The sequence below is a fragment of the Mustela nivalis genome (genome assembly GCF_964662115.1).
Source record: "Mustela nivalis genome assembly, chromosome: 2".
Taxonomy (NCBI): domain Eukaryota; kingdom Metazoa; phylum Chordata; class Mammalia; order Carnivora; family Mustelidae; genus Mustela; species Mustela nivalis.
Genome location: NC_139021.1, coordinates 86043015 through 86060624, shown reverse-complemented (window position 1 = coordinate 86060624; position 17610 = coordinate 86043015). Strand labels below are relative to the sequence as shown.

At 37.9% G+C, this 17610-nt stretch overlaps 1 protein-coding gene across 8 annotated transcripts in view; it reads right to left on the bottom strand.

The window, feature by feature from the left end:
• ST18 (ST18 C2H2C-type zinc finger transcription factor) overlaps positions 1–17610 on the bottom strand; it is a 336134-nt gene that overhangs the window by 31499 nt on the left and 287025 nt on the right. For all 8 annotated transcript variants that reach the window (XM_082720103.1, XM_082720104.1, XM_082720102.1 and 5 more), the window contains 3 exons: positions 16472–16665; positions 14070–14281; positions 6112–6357 (listed from right to left, as the gene is read on the bottom strand). In XM_082720103.1, the coding sequence (XP_082576229.1) occupies positions 6112–6357; positions 14070–14281; positions 16472–16665 (652 nt within the window). The remainder of the gene's footprint in view (positions 1–6111; positions 6358–14069; positions 14282–16471; positions 16666–17610) is intronic.

Sequence of the window (17610 nt, the reverse complement as noted above, 5' to 3'; positions counted from 1 at the left end):
AATATGTAATAAGTTGCCCACAATATTTAGCCATTGAATTTTTTTGGATAATTGCTTTTATTATCACATTACTTCCTATTTTTCTTAAGTTACCACTTTTGCTAAGTTGATATCTTATAATGCTTTAGTCATTGGATGGAATGTTTTGCTGGATTATCACTAATTTTTGTGGTCTTCTTTTAAGCTTAATACTGATCTTGATTTTTGTAAGGAAGATTTAGTAATGCTTTCAAAAAACTTATTTACCATCTGATATCTTACAGAAGACTGATGATGGTTTTCCTCAGTTATATAATTAGCTTACTTACATCTTAAACTTATAACCAGTAACTATATAATACTTCCTGCATTTAATACTAAAATCAGATTAACTAACAGAGAATTTCTGATTCTCAAAAATACTGATCTCTTTAAAATGAGAAAACTATTTTGAATTATTCAAGGTAAGTCTCATTTAAATTAAATGGATATAAAAATGTGATGGCAAAATACAATTTTAATAATCCTGAGTCTGCACTCAAAATCAATGGAAAAGCAAAATATCTGGGTTTTCTGCATCAAGGAAAAATTCTGCACCTTGATCTCAGTCATAAAGGCAAGTGTAATTTTTTTCACTAATTACTTGGGTAGCAATTCAGGCCTTTTCCACAAAACCATACAGTGGTAAATACATTGGTAAACTATCTCAAGTGACTCTTGAGGCCAAATTAATAAAGTCTGGTTTGGTACAATTTCTTTCTTCATATTATTTATATTCTAAGTTTTTTTAAAAAATTGGTGTCTGTTTGAAAATATTAGAAGATAATAGTACACCGCTTGAAAATAAGGAGACATGAGTGCTTGATTATAGTGACCCTCTAAGGTACAAAGGGGAAGGCCACTTGGATGCTACTTCCATGGAATCTTTAGCAAGATGGATGGTCCTTCTCCTTTTCAAGTTTTATAGTATAAATACTAACATGAAGCAATTCCTAATTAGAAGACCTTAAACCTGATAATGCCACTATCTATTCCATTTGGTGTTAACTGGATTTCACCCAAGTAGTGTTTTCCACTACAATTTATAAATGTCTTGGCTTTTTGAAAGTAGATACAAATGCTAAATCCAATATTGTCTCAGTGTGGAACAGCCTTTGTTTTTCTGTTTAGGATGCTGATTTTTTTTTTTTTAAAATAGCATACAGTGAAAAAGAGCCTTTTATTATTTTCTTTATGATAAAATTAAGAACAAAGTATTCTTAAAGACATGTACATTTACAGATGAACATATAGAGTTTATCAGCTATCATTTAACTGCTAAATCTATACATAATGGAAGATAAGGGAATAAGGGATATTGAAAGAAATCAATAATTATGAAAATTTAAGTTGTTATTATAACTAAAACATATATAAAAATAATGCTTACAAAATATATGGTATTTAATTTGGTATAGTAACATGTGGTAATGTTTTAAAAGGATAATTTCACTGGATATGAGCTTTTAAATATTTTGTGGGTTCTTATAAAAAGTATGGACTCATATTCATGCAATTACATTATGAAATAATTGTCTTTTTCCCTTTTCTTTGCTGAGCATCCTACCCCAAGAAACCTGCAGAAAGCATATGTACTAAAATACAGGTGATCATCACTGAAAGAATTCTTATTTTGTTATACTATCACTGTACATTAGATAAATTTTTAAATACCCAGTAAAAAATAAGCCAATGTCATTTGGAAGAATTTTTTCAAATTTAAAAATATAATTTAAAAAATAATAATTTTATCTTGTGGCTATGTAAGAGAATTTGGCATATATATGTTGTGTTTGGAAAGTATACGGATGCAATGAAATTCTTTTAATGTACAGATGGAAGTTTATATTGATTTCAGTAAAGACCAGAACATAATGGTAACATGAATAACAGATAATAGCATCTGGCACTTTTAACATTTTAAGCCCTGAAATCTTTGGAGAACTGACAGTTGAATGGAACTGACAGCCCTAGTTATTTCTCAGCACTTTCCTTTCGAGATTTTTTGAGTTTTTTCCAGATTCAGGATTTTTTTTTTTTAGAGGGCATCTGGACAGGCTATTTCACTGAGAGAGACAGACAATATTTTCTGAAAATTACCACCAAAATTAAGCAACTGTTGTGCATATGAACTAGATAACAATGAATTAGAAATAATCGCTCCATTTCTCTGTGTGTGTATGTGTGTGTGTGTATGTGCATGAGTATCATGTGGCGTAAGGGTGGAGGTGCCAGTGTGAAGGACAGGGTGTCAGATCAGGAGCTGACCTCCACCCAGTCTTAAATATTCACGGTATATGGTTTGGGCCGAGTGCAGCATCCAAGTGGGCTCATTGGAAAAAACAGGCACGGACCACTTCCTGTGATTAGTTTGTGTGGTTATGCCCTGTAGATCACGGCCAAGGGAGGTTTGGTCCTGCTTCCCTGGGAGCATTGTTGGGTCCCCCACACCTCGCCAAGCACCATTTCTTCTTCCTTCTCTTCTTCCCTTCTCTTTCTAATTGTCCTCAATATTCCCTTGTTGTTGCCACTTTTTGATGGGCTGTTTCATCTTTTCCTTCTCTCCATTCTCTCCCTTCTCCTCGTTCTTCATTTGGGCTTCTGCCCAAGCCCATTTTTTGATTTCTGTAGGACCAAAGACTAACAACATCCTTGATCCTCAATTTTCTCCTCCAAAACTTTGACAATAATCCCGCTTTTCATGACTGTTAGGATACTGAGACGCCGTGTGTAAAGATCTTTATTCTTACTGAACTCAGTGTCCCTCTGCTACCTTCACAACAAGGACGTTGAATACAATCTATTTTTTCAAAATAGTAACTATCAAGTATCACAGTTCTCATTTATAAGAGTCAGAACAGGGTGATAAATTCTGTCTATTTATAGATCAGCTCACCACAGACAAAGGCACAAATAAGGAAGGGTGAGGCCCTATCTTAGGGAGTTATAGTGCCACAGAAGCACTTTTGTGTGAGGGTGTCCCCATCAGGTACACCAAGCAATTAGTCATTCATGGTCAGATCACCGTGATAACAAAAATTAAGCTTAAAAAATATTTGGTCAGGGTGCCTGAATGGCTCAGTTGTTTAATTGTGGGACTCTTGATCTAGGTTCAGGCTGTGATCTCAAGGTACTGAGATCAAGCCCTGCGTGGGGCTCTATGCTGGGAATGGAGCCTGCTTAAGATTCTCTCTTTCCCTTTCCCTTTGCCCCTCCCCCAAAGCTGGAACAGGCATACTCTCTGTAAAAACAAACAAAAACAAAACAATAACAACAAAACAATTTGTCAACTCAAACCTAGGGCAAGCACCTTGACTCTAGGAACTCACTTAGCATCTTCAAAGTCCTCTTTTGTCATTCGAATCTCCACATTCTCCATTCCAGATTTCAGAATGCTTAGGTTGCAAACTGTAGCAGGAAAAGTCTGTACTGTCAGACCTGAAGTAAGTAAGCCATTCTGAAAAGAGCAGAAATCTAATCTAACCAAATCCGTTTTTCCCAGGAATTTTCTGGGAAATAAAACACTGTCACAGATATATAAGCATTAGAATAAGAACATATTCCAGTTGAATTTATGAAGCTGCTAAGATGAATCCAGATGTTTTTTGGAATTATGCAAAAAAAAAAATGAGATTGGAAATAAAGAAGCTATTTGTTATAAGACCTCATTTTCTGGCTATCTGAGTGATAAAGAGGTATAGCCAAGGAGGTTCTTGAGGTACTTGCTAGACCTCCAAATGGGAGGAGGGTCTCAGAATATGAGCACATTTTTGTCATTCTTGTGAGGCCAAAAATTATAACCAAGATAAAACAATATAAGAGACCTTAAATGAAAACAAGAACCTACCTAACACAAATTTGCTTCGTTACCACTCAGGACTGAATCAGTATGCCTGACATTGGAAGGAAGATTTCTGGTGATTTTTGACCATGGTCCATTTATGGCAGTCATAGGATGGGGACAGAAAGTCTAAGTCTAAGCACATGACACTGAGATCTCCCAAACAAGGTGGGTTTTATCCTAGTGGGATTTATCTTAGAATAGGAGCACAGTTATGCTTACTGTGTAAATACAGTCCTTCATGTGACATGAGACTTTTACTGAACCACATCAGCAGATCTAACTAGGACCTTTCAGTGGTATAGAGTGGGATATGCTGGGATATGCCATGATCCCATCGACTACTGGACTAGCTGAGGATGAAGCAGTTTTATGAATGAGAGGGTATTCCCCTTCTCTAAACCTGGCTTCTACAGAGTGGGGTTGGATCAACAATCTTGATCTCATCGTGATTGTGCTTCTCAACAACTTACACTACCTCCTTACCTCCATTTCAGACCAGTTTTGCAAAATGATCAGTTCATATGAATACTGACAGATTTCCAGATCATAAAAATAAATAGCAGTTAAGCATAACTTCTGCTATTTTCGCACAAGTCCAAAATGGCAGGGGGGGATGTGGTGGAAGGAAGAAGTACGTGTTTGCCCACCTGTGGTCATCACCTAAGGTAAACCAGCTACTAATACTTTGCAGGTATTAGTTTTATAATAACCAGAGTCAAACATACATTATTTTTAGAAATGGTTCTTCTAAAATAGCATTATGATAGGTTAACGAAGACCATCCCTAAATACTTGGAGCAGATTTTGTAAAGCCAAGCAGAATAAAATGAGTAAGACTGTATGGCAGAATCTAGTCAGAAAGTACTGTTGTATGGGTTCACCTCCCACTTCTTTGTGATGGTGTGGGTGCTGGTAACACAGAGCCTGAGGGGTCCTCCAGGAACCCATCCCTGACCACTGTACATAGGGTTGGCATTCCTCCCCCGCCCCCTGCCATTGTGTGTCTGCTAGTTCTATTCCATTTGTCACTGTATTTGTTCACCTGCCAGTGTCCCTACCGGACTGAGCATACATGTGCAGCAAGTTTGTCACATTTGATGCTGCAAGCTTGGGACCTATGTTACTGCTTGGACATGGAGATGCCAGCAAAAGTGTTCTGAAGGAAGCAAGGAAGGGGGGAGGGAGTGAAGGAAGGAAGGAGAAAGGAAAGGAAAAGGGAAGGGAGAGAGGGAAGGGAAGGAAAGAAAGAAGGAAGAAGAGAGCAACGGAGGAAGGGAAGAAGGGAGGGAGGGAGCGGAATTGGAGAAACAACCCAATCTTATGATCACTGTTGTTTCTGTCAACTTACGTTCTGAGATGTTAAAGCATCTGCTAAAATCAAATTAGCTCGCCCCCCAAAATTTCTGAACTTCAAAAAGATGAAAAAAAAGTGGTGCCCCCTTCCAAAGACAGCGGCTGTTTTATTTCTTTAAACATATCAACCAGCAAATATCACCAACTTTTCTGACAAACAGCAAAGCAAAACGAATCACTACTGTAACAGTTAGGGTCCCATTTGCAAAGACATAGCATCTAAATAGTGGAGGTTTCTGGCCATGACTCGTTTTGGATGATACTAAGTCATGGTTAAGCAGTCTAGGCCAGGTGGCTCAAACTATGGAGATAAAAGCTTGATGAACCTGCACAGCCACAACATCTAGCTACTCCAAAGATAACCAAATATACAAATGCATCTCCTTGACTTTGGGATTGATACAACTTAGACATGATTCAAATACCTCAGCCAATGCCTCTATATGTAGATATGCTTACATAGTTCCTTCATGAAACCAAGGAAAGCAATTTGACATGATTCTTACTCATCCCTGATTCTATTTCATTTTCTATCCTCTGGTTCAGAAAGAGTTAGCAAGTTGGCATTTCAGTGTTGAGTGATACGTGCACCTTCCAGGCTGCCGTAGCTGAAGGGTGGCTAATATAATCTCTCATGGGATGCACACAACTGCAGCCCTAATGGGGATCAAATTCGCTACAGTGACATCATTTTAGGCAAGTGACAGGAAAAGCTGGATTCATTTATCAGTTTCTGATGAAATTTAAGATCACCACTTTACCAAAATCTAAAACATGGTACAGAATTGTGTATCATCTAAACAGGAATATGAAAAATAATGCAGGAGGAAAAAGCCGAGAATACTCTTTAATCATGCTCTCTCTTAAACTTAGTGATTGACATATTGAAACAATACCTCTTTCTCCTCCTCTGTCTTCCCATGAGTTTTGCTATAGTTGATAGGAGTATCCCAGCCCTCTTGATCACAGAGAGCCTGATAGAATGCTGCATTGACCAAAATGCTGCTTGTTTTGAATGGGGAAGTGGAAGGAGTTGGAATAGAAGTGTTAGAGGAAGTTAGGGGTGCAGCTTTGTCCAGGATTCGATTTTTTTTCAGGCTTAAGTCCAATGTGCCATTTTCATCCACTTCTATCTCGGCTCCCTGGTATACAATAGGAAACAGAAAAACATTTAAACAGTTTGCAGTTATAGCCTAGCCATGTGGGGCTTTTAAGGGATAATTTTAAATGCAAGCTTTTATGTAAGTATATCTGATTTAAAATCTAGCTTTCTGATTTGCTTTGGTTAATGTTCAATTCTTAGGCAGACTTTTAAGAGCAGCACCATTAGTGAGCTTCATGTTTCTGGGTTTAAACAAAGTAGAGCCTAATATAAATAAGATGTTCCAAATGCTAAATGTATTGGCTAACCCTGTTTTATATATTTTTTTGAAGTTTAGCTTTAAATCTCCTTTTCTGGCTTGCAGAATTATCACTCTCAATTCATCATTTATAGCATTAACACTTGAGTTTATAAAAAGGCACAGCACTACTTCCCAGCTCACCCCCCCAATACAGAATTAATCTAATGTGAATATATGCAAAAATAACCAGCTGCAAGAGAATTTTTTATTGGGATATTAGAGTAATACGGATGTGACCTTTTCCTCTGGGTTACTTGAATCAGAAAAGCTTTGTTTGCTTGAAGGGGGGCCGGTGCAGCAGAGGCAGACAGGGCAAACTGTTGTTGATTCTGGGGGCCTTCAGGAGCAGGTGCCAACAGGCCTATTTGGGGGTAAGTTGTACAATGAAACTTCGGAACAAAGCTGATTCTTTTCCAGACACTTTGTATGATACTTAAAACTCACTATACCTCACGGCATTTCTCCTTGGGATAGCTTTGGCTGTCTTTCTGTTGTTGTTGTTGCTGTTGTAGTAGTTTAAGGTACAAGACCCAAAGACTGCCCACGTGCTCTGGATTTTCCAAAGGACACACGCCAAAGGATGGCTCCTGTGCTGTCACCAATGGTGAGCACTGCCACGCAATAGGACTCAGAACGCGGGAAGAGCTCACTTGTCTTTTTCTTAAATGGGTCAGATAAATACCTCTTTGTATTTTCACTATCATCCATCAAGTCACAATTAAATCTTGGACAACGTCTCTGCTCTTTTTCCTTTTGGCTGGCAAAGCAGGAGTCTCTTTGAATATGTTAGCAAGATCCCTAACACATATGGTAGCCAGTTACTTCCCCACGGGGGATTTATTTTAACTCCCCATTTACACTCTGCCTTCTCCCTCCCCAACAGTTGCGGCTGAGGGCTGAGGTGTGGGCCAACATAGTTGAGCTCCAAAAGCTTACTGCTTGCACCTGATTTAGAAAACAAGGCACCTCTTCTGTTTGCTTGTTTCACCTGCAAAGTTCCTATTTTAAATCTCAGCCTCTGAGGTAGGTATGCTTTATTATATTTGTGGGAGGTAAATATACTTCTAATATGTTTGCACTAAGATGCTTTGGCTATATCTTTCTGTCCCTTTTAGTAAATAGTTTAATCTCCTGTGATAGTTTTAAGCTCTGAATTTGACAGTACAGCTTATCCGGGATAATAACTTAGTAACCACAACATCTTATGCCATCTGTATAATATCAAATACGTTTTTATACCAGCATTAATAAACCTTAGTTACAAAAATCCAAGATATTAACCATATCAGTGCCATGTGCTCTCTCCGTGATATAACAATGTAGTCTGTCGTGAGCACATCAAAATAATTCTTGGCTTCATAGCTGATATGTAACTATAGCAATGAAACAGAGCTATAGTAATCAAGTTTAATGGCCAATGTAAAGTAAAATGCTAAATATTGTAGTTGCTGACATTTTTCATTAAAAAAATTAAAAACTTGGGTTAAGACTGCACAACCAACATTCACATAAAATTCCAGACCTCTGTGACAGATGGCTTAGGAAAAAGAAGCCATGTGACTGGGCTGCAGAGTTTTATAGTGCAAAACCCATAAATAGTGCAGATTCGATCTCCCTGAAAAAAATATCAACGATTCCAAGACAACACTAATATATATTTTAGTTCTTGCAGAAAAGAATTCCAAATAGTAAACAAAAAAAATTAGAGATTCTTGGAGTTGTTATAATTCTACATCTTGAGTAATCATGAGCTGATTGAGGGGGAAAAAATCACTTTTAGTATTTAAAACAGGCGCTCTTGTATATCCCGCGCCCCAGCCGGCTGCTCTGAGCACCTGACTTGACAGGGAGAAAGCACGTTTGGGCAGCAGGGTACAGATGGGCTTTAAGTGAGCGCACAGATGCATTCAACAATTACACACAGTACCAGAGAAGGGTCCCTTTCTGCCCATAGATGGGTGGATCACACGTTTACTGCATGGATTTTTTATTCAGATGTCAATAGACATCACTTCTCTCTGTGCTTGAAACTCCAAATGGCAGCACACAAAGGAGGGGTGGTGGGAGAGGCCATAGGAGCAGGAGGGCATAACATTCAGCGGACATGGAGCCCCACTGCTGACTTCTAGCATTCTGATTTCTAAAAGCACCATTCGCCATTCTGGATCCTTATTTTAATCATTTAAACTTAAATTTAAAGGGTTTTTGTAAGGGTAGACATAAGTCCAATACTATTTACGCACTTGCCAAGTTAGGGCCAACATCAAGGACCATCACTTTCAGCCATTTTTGAGGTACTGATGCCATATATGATGTATTTATTAATTAAATTATTGAGAAAGCACTTATTGTCTTCAAGCCTCCATATTTTGGGGAAAAGAAAATTGAAAAATATATTGTTCTTGCCTTCAAAGAGCTTATCTCATACATAGAGGAGATTGTTAGTGAAAGATAATTTAATAAATAGAAATTATTATTCAACTGAAAGTTGAAATAATTATTTCTTATATAATCCTTATGTGTATCATAAACTGAGAAGTGATTCAGAGGTCTGCCAACAAAGAAATGATTAATGAAATTATGCTGCATTTATTTAATGGCACATTATACGACCAGTAAAATGATAATTATGAGGATTATATTACAACAAGGAAAAGACATCTATTACAGAAAGCAGGAAACAACCTGGCATTCCTATTTTGCCTACAACCAAGGGGAAAGGGTAGAAATTTGTTCCCTGAAGAACAAAAGAAAAAACACAGAAATTACTGTACTTGTATTTATAAGATAGTCTTAAGGCAGGTCTCCAATATTTTCCAGGCAAATGACAGCATAATAATGTTTTAACAACTAAAAATTAAACATTCAAAGATAGTAATGAAATAAAGTTAACTTTGCTTAAAAGTTCTACTGTGAACTTCAGTTCCAACAGTTACAGTTATGCCAGTCTGAGAAAATTATTTAATATCTCCATACTACTATTTCTTCACCTGCTAAATGGGATGATATCTTCTCTACAGAGTTTCTGGAAGGATTAAAAAGAATTAATATAAACAAAGTGCTTCTTTACAGTGCTTGACACTTTGTAGGTATTCAATAAGTGACAACTTATAATAAAAATAATTTGATTGGGTTTTCAAATGCTAAAAGAGACATCCCTATGCTACTGTATTCAGAGATAACGAGAGAATTACTGAATATATACACACATATCAGTTGGTTCCTTGTGATCTCCGACCCAAGTCTCTCAGAGCATTTCATTCAAAATATACGGTATAATCTGACATGATATTAAAGTTACTGAAAAAAGCTGCTTTTGGATTCTTACCATCCCAAGAGCCTTCAAGCTATTTCTGATATCCGGCAGCAAGGATGGTGAAGTGTTATCATGTTGTTTCTAGGCTTTATTCAAGCACAAAACAGACTTTGAACTTTAAACATTTCAAGCAAGTGTCAGTTTTTTGTTTTCTTTTAAGGCACACTGTGCATATGCCACTTTGTCTAAACAGGTGGGGAAAACACCAAAACAAACAACAGAATGCTTGGCAAGCAGAAGTGATCAGGATAAAGATAGACCATGTGCGTGATCCTACCTCTGCTGCTGAGGGTAGGAGGAAGGGAGGAAACGGGGAGTGTCTCTGACACTGGCACGTGCTCTCAGGGGCCGGAGGACAGCCTTCAGTACACCCAGCACACCCAGGATGCTCATTCTATGCCGGCCGCCTGTTTCTACTGAATGCTGTGTTCATAGTAGCAGCAACGGTGGCCAGACGGAAGGGGGGAGGGTTTGAAGCTGTGGCCCATGAACGTTTTACAAACTCATATTAATTCCAAATTAAAATGAAGGACATTATACCAATCTTAGAACCAATAAAAATACTAGTTTCAAGAGAGGGCTCATACTTCAAATTACCCTAAACCATTATATTGATATTGATATTGATATATATTGATATTGATAAACCTAATATTGATATTACTAATTTTTTCTTCTGACTTGATTCCTCAGAGATACTTAAAGCAACATACAGGTGATTTTGGTGGTGTAGATGCATTGTGTAAATGTTGGATTGTATTTTAACAAATAAATAATTCTTCTTCACATCCACTTTGGGGATATGATGGACTCATTGGGGCAGTGGTGGGCGATGGTAGCACTGACTTTCTCAATTCGGTGTTGGGAAAGGGTCCATGAAGGATGTGCTTTAGTGTTGGGTAGACAGTCAGGTGGGGCTAGGAAACTTCGGAAAGAGAAGTGGAATATCCTTATTCCTATGGAATATCCTTATTGTCCCACATTGTTTTTAGACTGTGTGGGAACTCAAAGTTATTTTGCCTCTCTGAAGACAGCCCCTGCTGCCATTATTCTCCATAAGAATAGGGATTTTCTAAATCATGTATTTACATTTCTCACTAAACGTGGACTCAGTTGCAGGTAGCACAGGAAGTATCTATATTAGCCCCAACAGGAGGATATGGAGGCCATTTAAAAACTTTGGCTTGATTTTAAAAACGTTGTGCCCACATGTGACAGCCTGATCTATAATTTGTTCTCCTACTGGGCTTTGTAAGAAATGTCAGAAAAACTCATTCCATCAAAGAAAGGACAGCATGGAGGCAGAAGGAAAATGAGAAATCTGCCCTCATTTCTCTGGGTTCTGATCAAAACCACCCATGCCTCCCTGGACATTAGAAACATCACCTATGAAAACACAGTTCTTTACCTGGAATAACAATTTCTTTTTTTCTGCTTCAGCCAAAAACTCCTTGAAGGGACGGGTCTGTGGCAGCATCTAACATGTGTCTTGGGAAGTCCAAATCTCATAGACCATTTGGTGGGTAGAGCTAAGAGTCCATCTGCCAGAATATCTCTCTATACATCAAAAAAATGCTTCTACACTCAGCTGTAGAAGTCAATAGGGAAAATTCATACATCTCTACATTCTTCTTTCTAAATAAGGAGCTCAAGAGATCTATGGATTTTGGCTAGTGGAAATAAACATACTAACCAGCATGGAGGAAAAAATCAAATCATAGTGGGTAGAGAATCAGGCTAGTATTCAACAGGGGAAGATCATTTATATATAGTTAATCCTATATTAAGTGAAGGGCACAAAGGAAATGCAACACTGAATAGAAATGGCCTACACTGGGCACTGTTTGATCAGAGGCCATTTTTTCAGGGTTAATTACTTTGGCTTTTTCTCATTTTTGCTACAATAATTATTTTTTGTGGTTTTAGGAATTTATGAGGCTCTCTTTTATATTCAGAATATAAGATCCAGCTAGAACAGAATTCTGCAGATTGTTACAGTTGTGTGAGAATATGCGCCTGGAAGGAGGATTCTGCACAAAGCGACACTGTAGGGTGCCATATTTATCCTCTTTTAACCACCACTATGTCAAAGGAGATCATTTTGGTAGGAACATGACTTTTTAAACTGCTAATGTAACAAACCCCTTCTAAAAGTCTATTTGTACACTCTGTCTCTTCCATCCTCCTCCTCATGTCCACGATTTGGTTTCTGCAGTTCAGACTTGGGTTGGCTGTATGGAGGCCGAGACCCACAGGGCAGTTCCTGTCACCCTGGGCGGGAGTATCCGCTCCATAGAGCAACTCCGGCACACAGCATGCTCCCAATAGGAGTGTGAGAATAGATGCACAAGTCAATTACTTGGATTTTTAGAATGTGCCAACTTAACAGTCACGTTTCCGACCAGAAGGTATTCAAGAAAAGAACAGATCATATACTGATAAGGGAAAATACCCTCAATCTTTGGTCATCTTTGCTTGTTTCATTGTTTTGCTCCAGCAACTAAGAGAACATGAAAAATGTGAAGGTTAAGGGCAGAATTCCGAAAAACAAACAAACAAATCTACCTGTGCAGATAGAAAGCACTCATTACATAATCATTTGCTCAAATAATTTAAGTAGTGCTAATCATTATAATAGCGGTCCTTTTATTCTCAAAGGACAGCCTTAACAAACAAATCATATAAAGTGTAAGAAGGAAGATACTTTAGTATTACCCCAACTAGCTGCCTATTAGAATGTGCCTTTAAAAAGGAGGAATGTATTCAGGTTTTAACAAAATGAATAAAAATAAACTAAAGTAGCATTGCAAAGCACCCCAAATCATTCATTGATGTAAATAATTTCTGACCTGAATTCCTTTGAATTTGGAAAGGTGGGTATTTTCTTTATAATTTTCAGAGGATGCGCTTTTCTTTGTTTAAGAACCTCATTTGTTTAAAAATTGTTTTTGAGTGGTTTTTGGCCACCAACTCTTCCTGGGGCTTACTTGGCTCAGATTTGTCCAGAAGCTAATTCTGATTCTTCTGTCAAATGCTCTATGGCACCGCATTCCCTGCTCTCCTGAAGGCCTGGCACAGCACAGGTGAGCAGCTGACCACACCAGGGATGGGGCCGTGCTTGCAGGGAAAAAGAGAGCTATCTACTCTAATCGCCTGAGTTTCAGGGTTAGGGTTTAACCCAGGAGATCTCCCACTTAAAGCAAGGGGAACATCTCCGGATAAGCCTGGGCACTTTATTTCAGTGGGCTTCAGCCATCTAGGTAGGAAAATGATTTCTTTTCACTGAGTCTTTTGTGTCGATGGGAGTTACAGGCTCTGGGTGAATGCGGTTGCAGCTTCTACCCTCCCTCTGAGGATCTGAGGATTGCTGCTACTCTGTAGCCTGATAAGCCTCTCCTCCTCCAAAGGGCACACATGGAGGATCTTTGTTTTTTGTCGTCATCAAGGTATCAAAAACACGGACATCTGCCTCTCATTATTAGTCAGGGAGGAGAGGTTTATTAGGGAAATGTGATTAATTCCATCGGCCTCATAAACTTTACAGAATTTGATTCTGGATTTGAATTACCTGAGTTCTCAAAAGTACCCCTGAACCATCTCTTGTTAACTTAACGTATCCACGTTTTATTCAGTGTCCTTTGAGAATACGGAAGCAACTGAGACTACCTTGCATCATAAAATCGTAATGTGTGCAGTAAGAAAATCTCATGAGTCCATTTTGCAACTGTTTGACAAGCCACTGTGTGGTCAAACATTTCCTACCATCTTTGACTTGCAGACAGCAAAAAGCTTCCATTGTTCAATTTGATTTTAACGGCATGCCTCTTTCTTGTGTGCCAAAGTCCCCAACACAAAGGTAGGTTTGATGTCTATAAACCTCCCCAGCCAGGCTCCATCACTCAATTCTCCCCAGGCTTTGGTATACCGCCTTCAAGAACAACACTCCTTCACTCCTTCTGGAAGCCACAAAACTCATCCTTGTCAATGCTCCTCTGAGTCTCTTCCTAAGATGAGGAAGGGATGTGCTTTAGGGATGGGGAGCGGCCTGGTAGTGAATGTGGTTAGGAACATGAAAGGCAGTTTATTCTCACGGTTCAGTCACTGGCCCACCCTCTGGGCTCTTGGACTGGCCTACCTTGGCATGCAGACTCTGTGGTTTGTTGGAGAGGATGTCTGCAGCTTCCCTGCAGCGGGTGGAAAGGTTCAGGATGGCAGCAGCTGCTGCTATGTGGGTGTCTTCACTGCATTGACCGTAGCTATAAGAGCTGGCACGGCACGGGCTCTGTGTGTGGGCGCCTGCACTAGGCAGTCGATTAGGAAATTTCCCTGGATTTGAAAAATGCTTTGCTGTTGAAGAGAGATTTGATTAGCAATTGCATGTACATGTTTTAGTCATTAAATAGATTTGCTTTAGAGATATACCTTCTTACATGATACGTCAAGAATAAATTTAAACATGATCCATTATCCATTGGTACACTCAATGAAGGTTATTGAGATTGGTTTTCACAGACGTTCACAGATCGTTCACAGAATGATGTGATGGCTGGGGAAGAATGTCTATTCTCTTAATATTTTTCGTACTTATGCTTCTTATGGTAAAAACTTTATAACTAATGTTATGGGACAGGTGCACTGGCAGCATTCGTGGCAAAAATTATGGATTAAAACTACACTGGCAAAATCTGTCAGGGACTACAGAGGCTTAAGACTTGGACATCTATGAACTGTGTATGTGTGAAGACCAGTAATTCCAGTAGCAAAAAAAAAAAAAAAAAAGTGCACCCTTTCAACATTTGTTTTCACAATAACAATTTATATTTAGACATAGAATTGTATTTTTATTTTTATTATTTGATATACAGGTTTGTTTTGTGCTTAAACCAGCAGAAGTTGTTTTTAATGTCCGACCAAATGGAACTAAATAAATGGCTAGCATTTTGCATATTTAGGTAGAACATGATAAGTAAAGGACAGAGAAAGTGTTCTCAGGATGAGCAGAAAGGCAATTTTAGTTATCAAGGCTGAGTTTCTGTTTTATGTTTTTGTTGTGGCAACAAGGCATTACGGAGAGAGAGAATTAACCATATTTCTCTTCACTCTGGGTGTTTGTAAACAATGCTCAAGGTTATGGGAGAAACACCCAAGATTTAAGTGGGATAATATGAAGAATTTAGTTATTTATTTTGCTGCAAATTTTGTTTACTGTAAACTTTGATCATTATTTTTCATGAAGCAATTTAAAACATTTCCAACCGTGATTCCTACAATTATAAAAATACAAAAATGTCACTGAATGTTTGCATTTTTAAACAATATTTATATTATATGAGTATGTAGAATGCCCTTAACTAGCTTCACTTGAATTAAACATATATGTATATGTGTATGCATATGTGTACATTTTATATATATATAAAATAGAAAACATTGTGTGCCCGTGCATATATAATTTTTCCCCAAATCTAACAGGTTGTTAATGTTATTTAGGCTGAGCCCTATTTTTAGTCAGAATAGATAGAATATATTTTGGAGTATAAATACTCCATTGTTAATAGGCCAACTCCTTTCAAGTATGTTTATCAAGTATGTGCTATGTTTTGTATAGCATCTAGTTCTTTGAAAGAAGTGACCAACATCACAGAGTAAAGCCCATGTTATATGTTCCTAAAAGCACTCAGTGTAGGTCCAGAGGTATGAGATCAAAGGGATTCCATAGATTTGCATGTTGTGAAGAAACCATGGTCTATGGAGGACTCAATTTGAGGAATAATTTCACTTCTTATGATATCGTAAAGCAGGATTCATATCTGGGTTCATCCCAATGATCACTTTCTCACCTTTTCATTAGACTATTCAAGGACTCTAAAACACTTGAAGAAATGTGTTAATAAAAACACCAAGTTGTATATATTACACCATCTTCGAGTTATGATTTTCTATACAGATGTGCTACCATTAGAGTATTAACACATTTTAAATGATTCATATTAATTCTTCAATATGTGGATAAACCTCTCCACTGTCACACATATTGCATCTATTGTAAAATCTTGATTTCTAAACTGTGAGTTTCTTCCAAGACCTTCACTTTTTCCTCTCTTTCAGTCTAAGTGCTTTTGCTGATTTAAGTACTACTTTAAGTAGTATTTCAATATTTTACCTGTTAAATTTCCATAATTTCAACATGGATCAAAATTACTGTATTGTGATGACTATAACAGTTGTTATTAATCCCAAACCCAGCTGAATGTAAATTAAATATTTCTTTAGAATTACTGTATTTTGATTCAACAATGGCATGATATTTGGAGAATAATTAATCCAGTAACTATTCACCATGTTCAGTTTAACTTTACGTAAAATCGATAATTCTGATCAAGTTATCACTTGATAACTTATTTTTATTTTACTGCACAATGTATTTTCCCTCCTTCTTGCAGTAAATAATGTATTCTAGATTTGAGTACATGCCTGCCCCCAAACACACATAGACAAGATGCATTTTGGGATTAAAGATTAGAATTTGAGGCTTACATTCAGGAAATGGTGGTGTTTTTCGTCCTTGACCTGTTTGCATGAGGGGACGTTTACCGAAAACCTGGGCATCGAAACTGGCATAATCAAATGGTACTTTTCCAAACTTCTCTTGTTCTTTTGACACTGTGGCTCTGGGAGAGGAGATGGCTTGTGATCGGAAATTGAATTCAATTTGTTTCACCAAGCTTGTCCTGAAGAAAGAGGGGAGAGTTCAAAGGAACTATGATGAAATTCTTAGTGAGCATATTAGCATCAGAATTTAAAGCAGATCCAATGTGTCATGCCTGTCAATACCCACGGAGACAGTGTACTGTGGAAAAGAGCTGGTCACAGTATGATAAAAGAGAGTACTCTGTGCTAGGAGTGAAAGATGGGAGGCACCAAGGGTTCTGGATGTCTATGGCGAGGCTGCATGTTGTGGGTCTGTCTCCCATTGATAAAAGAGGAACGTGCAATTTTGCATTTGCCTTATGCAGATACAATGAGCAGCAAGTATTTAATGTCTGTTAGCACTTCGAGTTCCACACAGAAAAACGCCATCTAACTATCATTAGGGCACTGACAAGGTGTGCACGTTCTACATATTAAGACTATTAATCAGCCTGGTGGTGAAAAGTCACGTTTGTAGCTGGTGGGGAAATGGCATTGTAGTCCATTCAAAAGAAGCGATGCTGACTCCCACTCTCCTTCAGCAGAGCTGACAGGAGCCTGACACCTAACAGGGGCAGCATACTCACCAGAAACCTCACTTCTGAATTGTGAATTTCTTAGGCTTTCCACCTTTTTTCCCTTTGTCTCAGTGTTTTTGCTGATACTTCAATATTTTATCTGTGAAACTGTTATCATTTCAATATGAATCAAAATTTTGTATCAGAATAGCTATCACATTTTGCAATAGAATTACCTTAATCCAAGCTATGAGTTAAATATTCCCTTACAACTTCTGTACTGGGATTAAACAAGGGCGTCATATTTGTGTAGCACCGATCCCAGTCAAGAAAAACACAAATATAGTCTAAGGGTCAATGAATATAAACAAATATACCTTTCAGAATTTAGCAATATCTACAATACTTCTCTGTTTTTCTTTTGTTTTCCACCAAAGAATGCCTGACTCATTAGAACATCAAAATTTC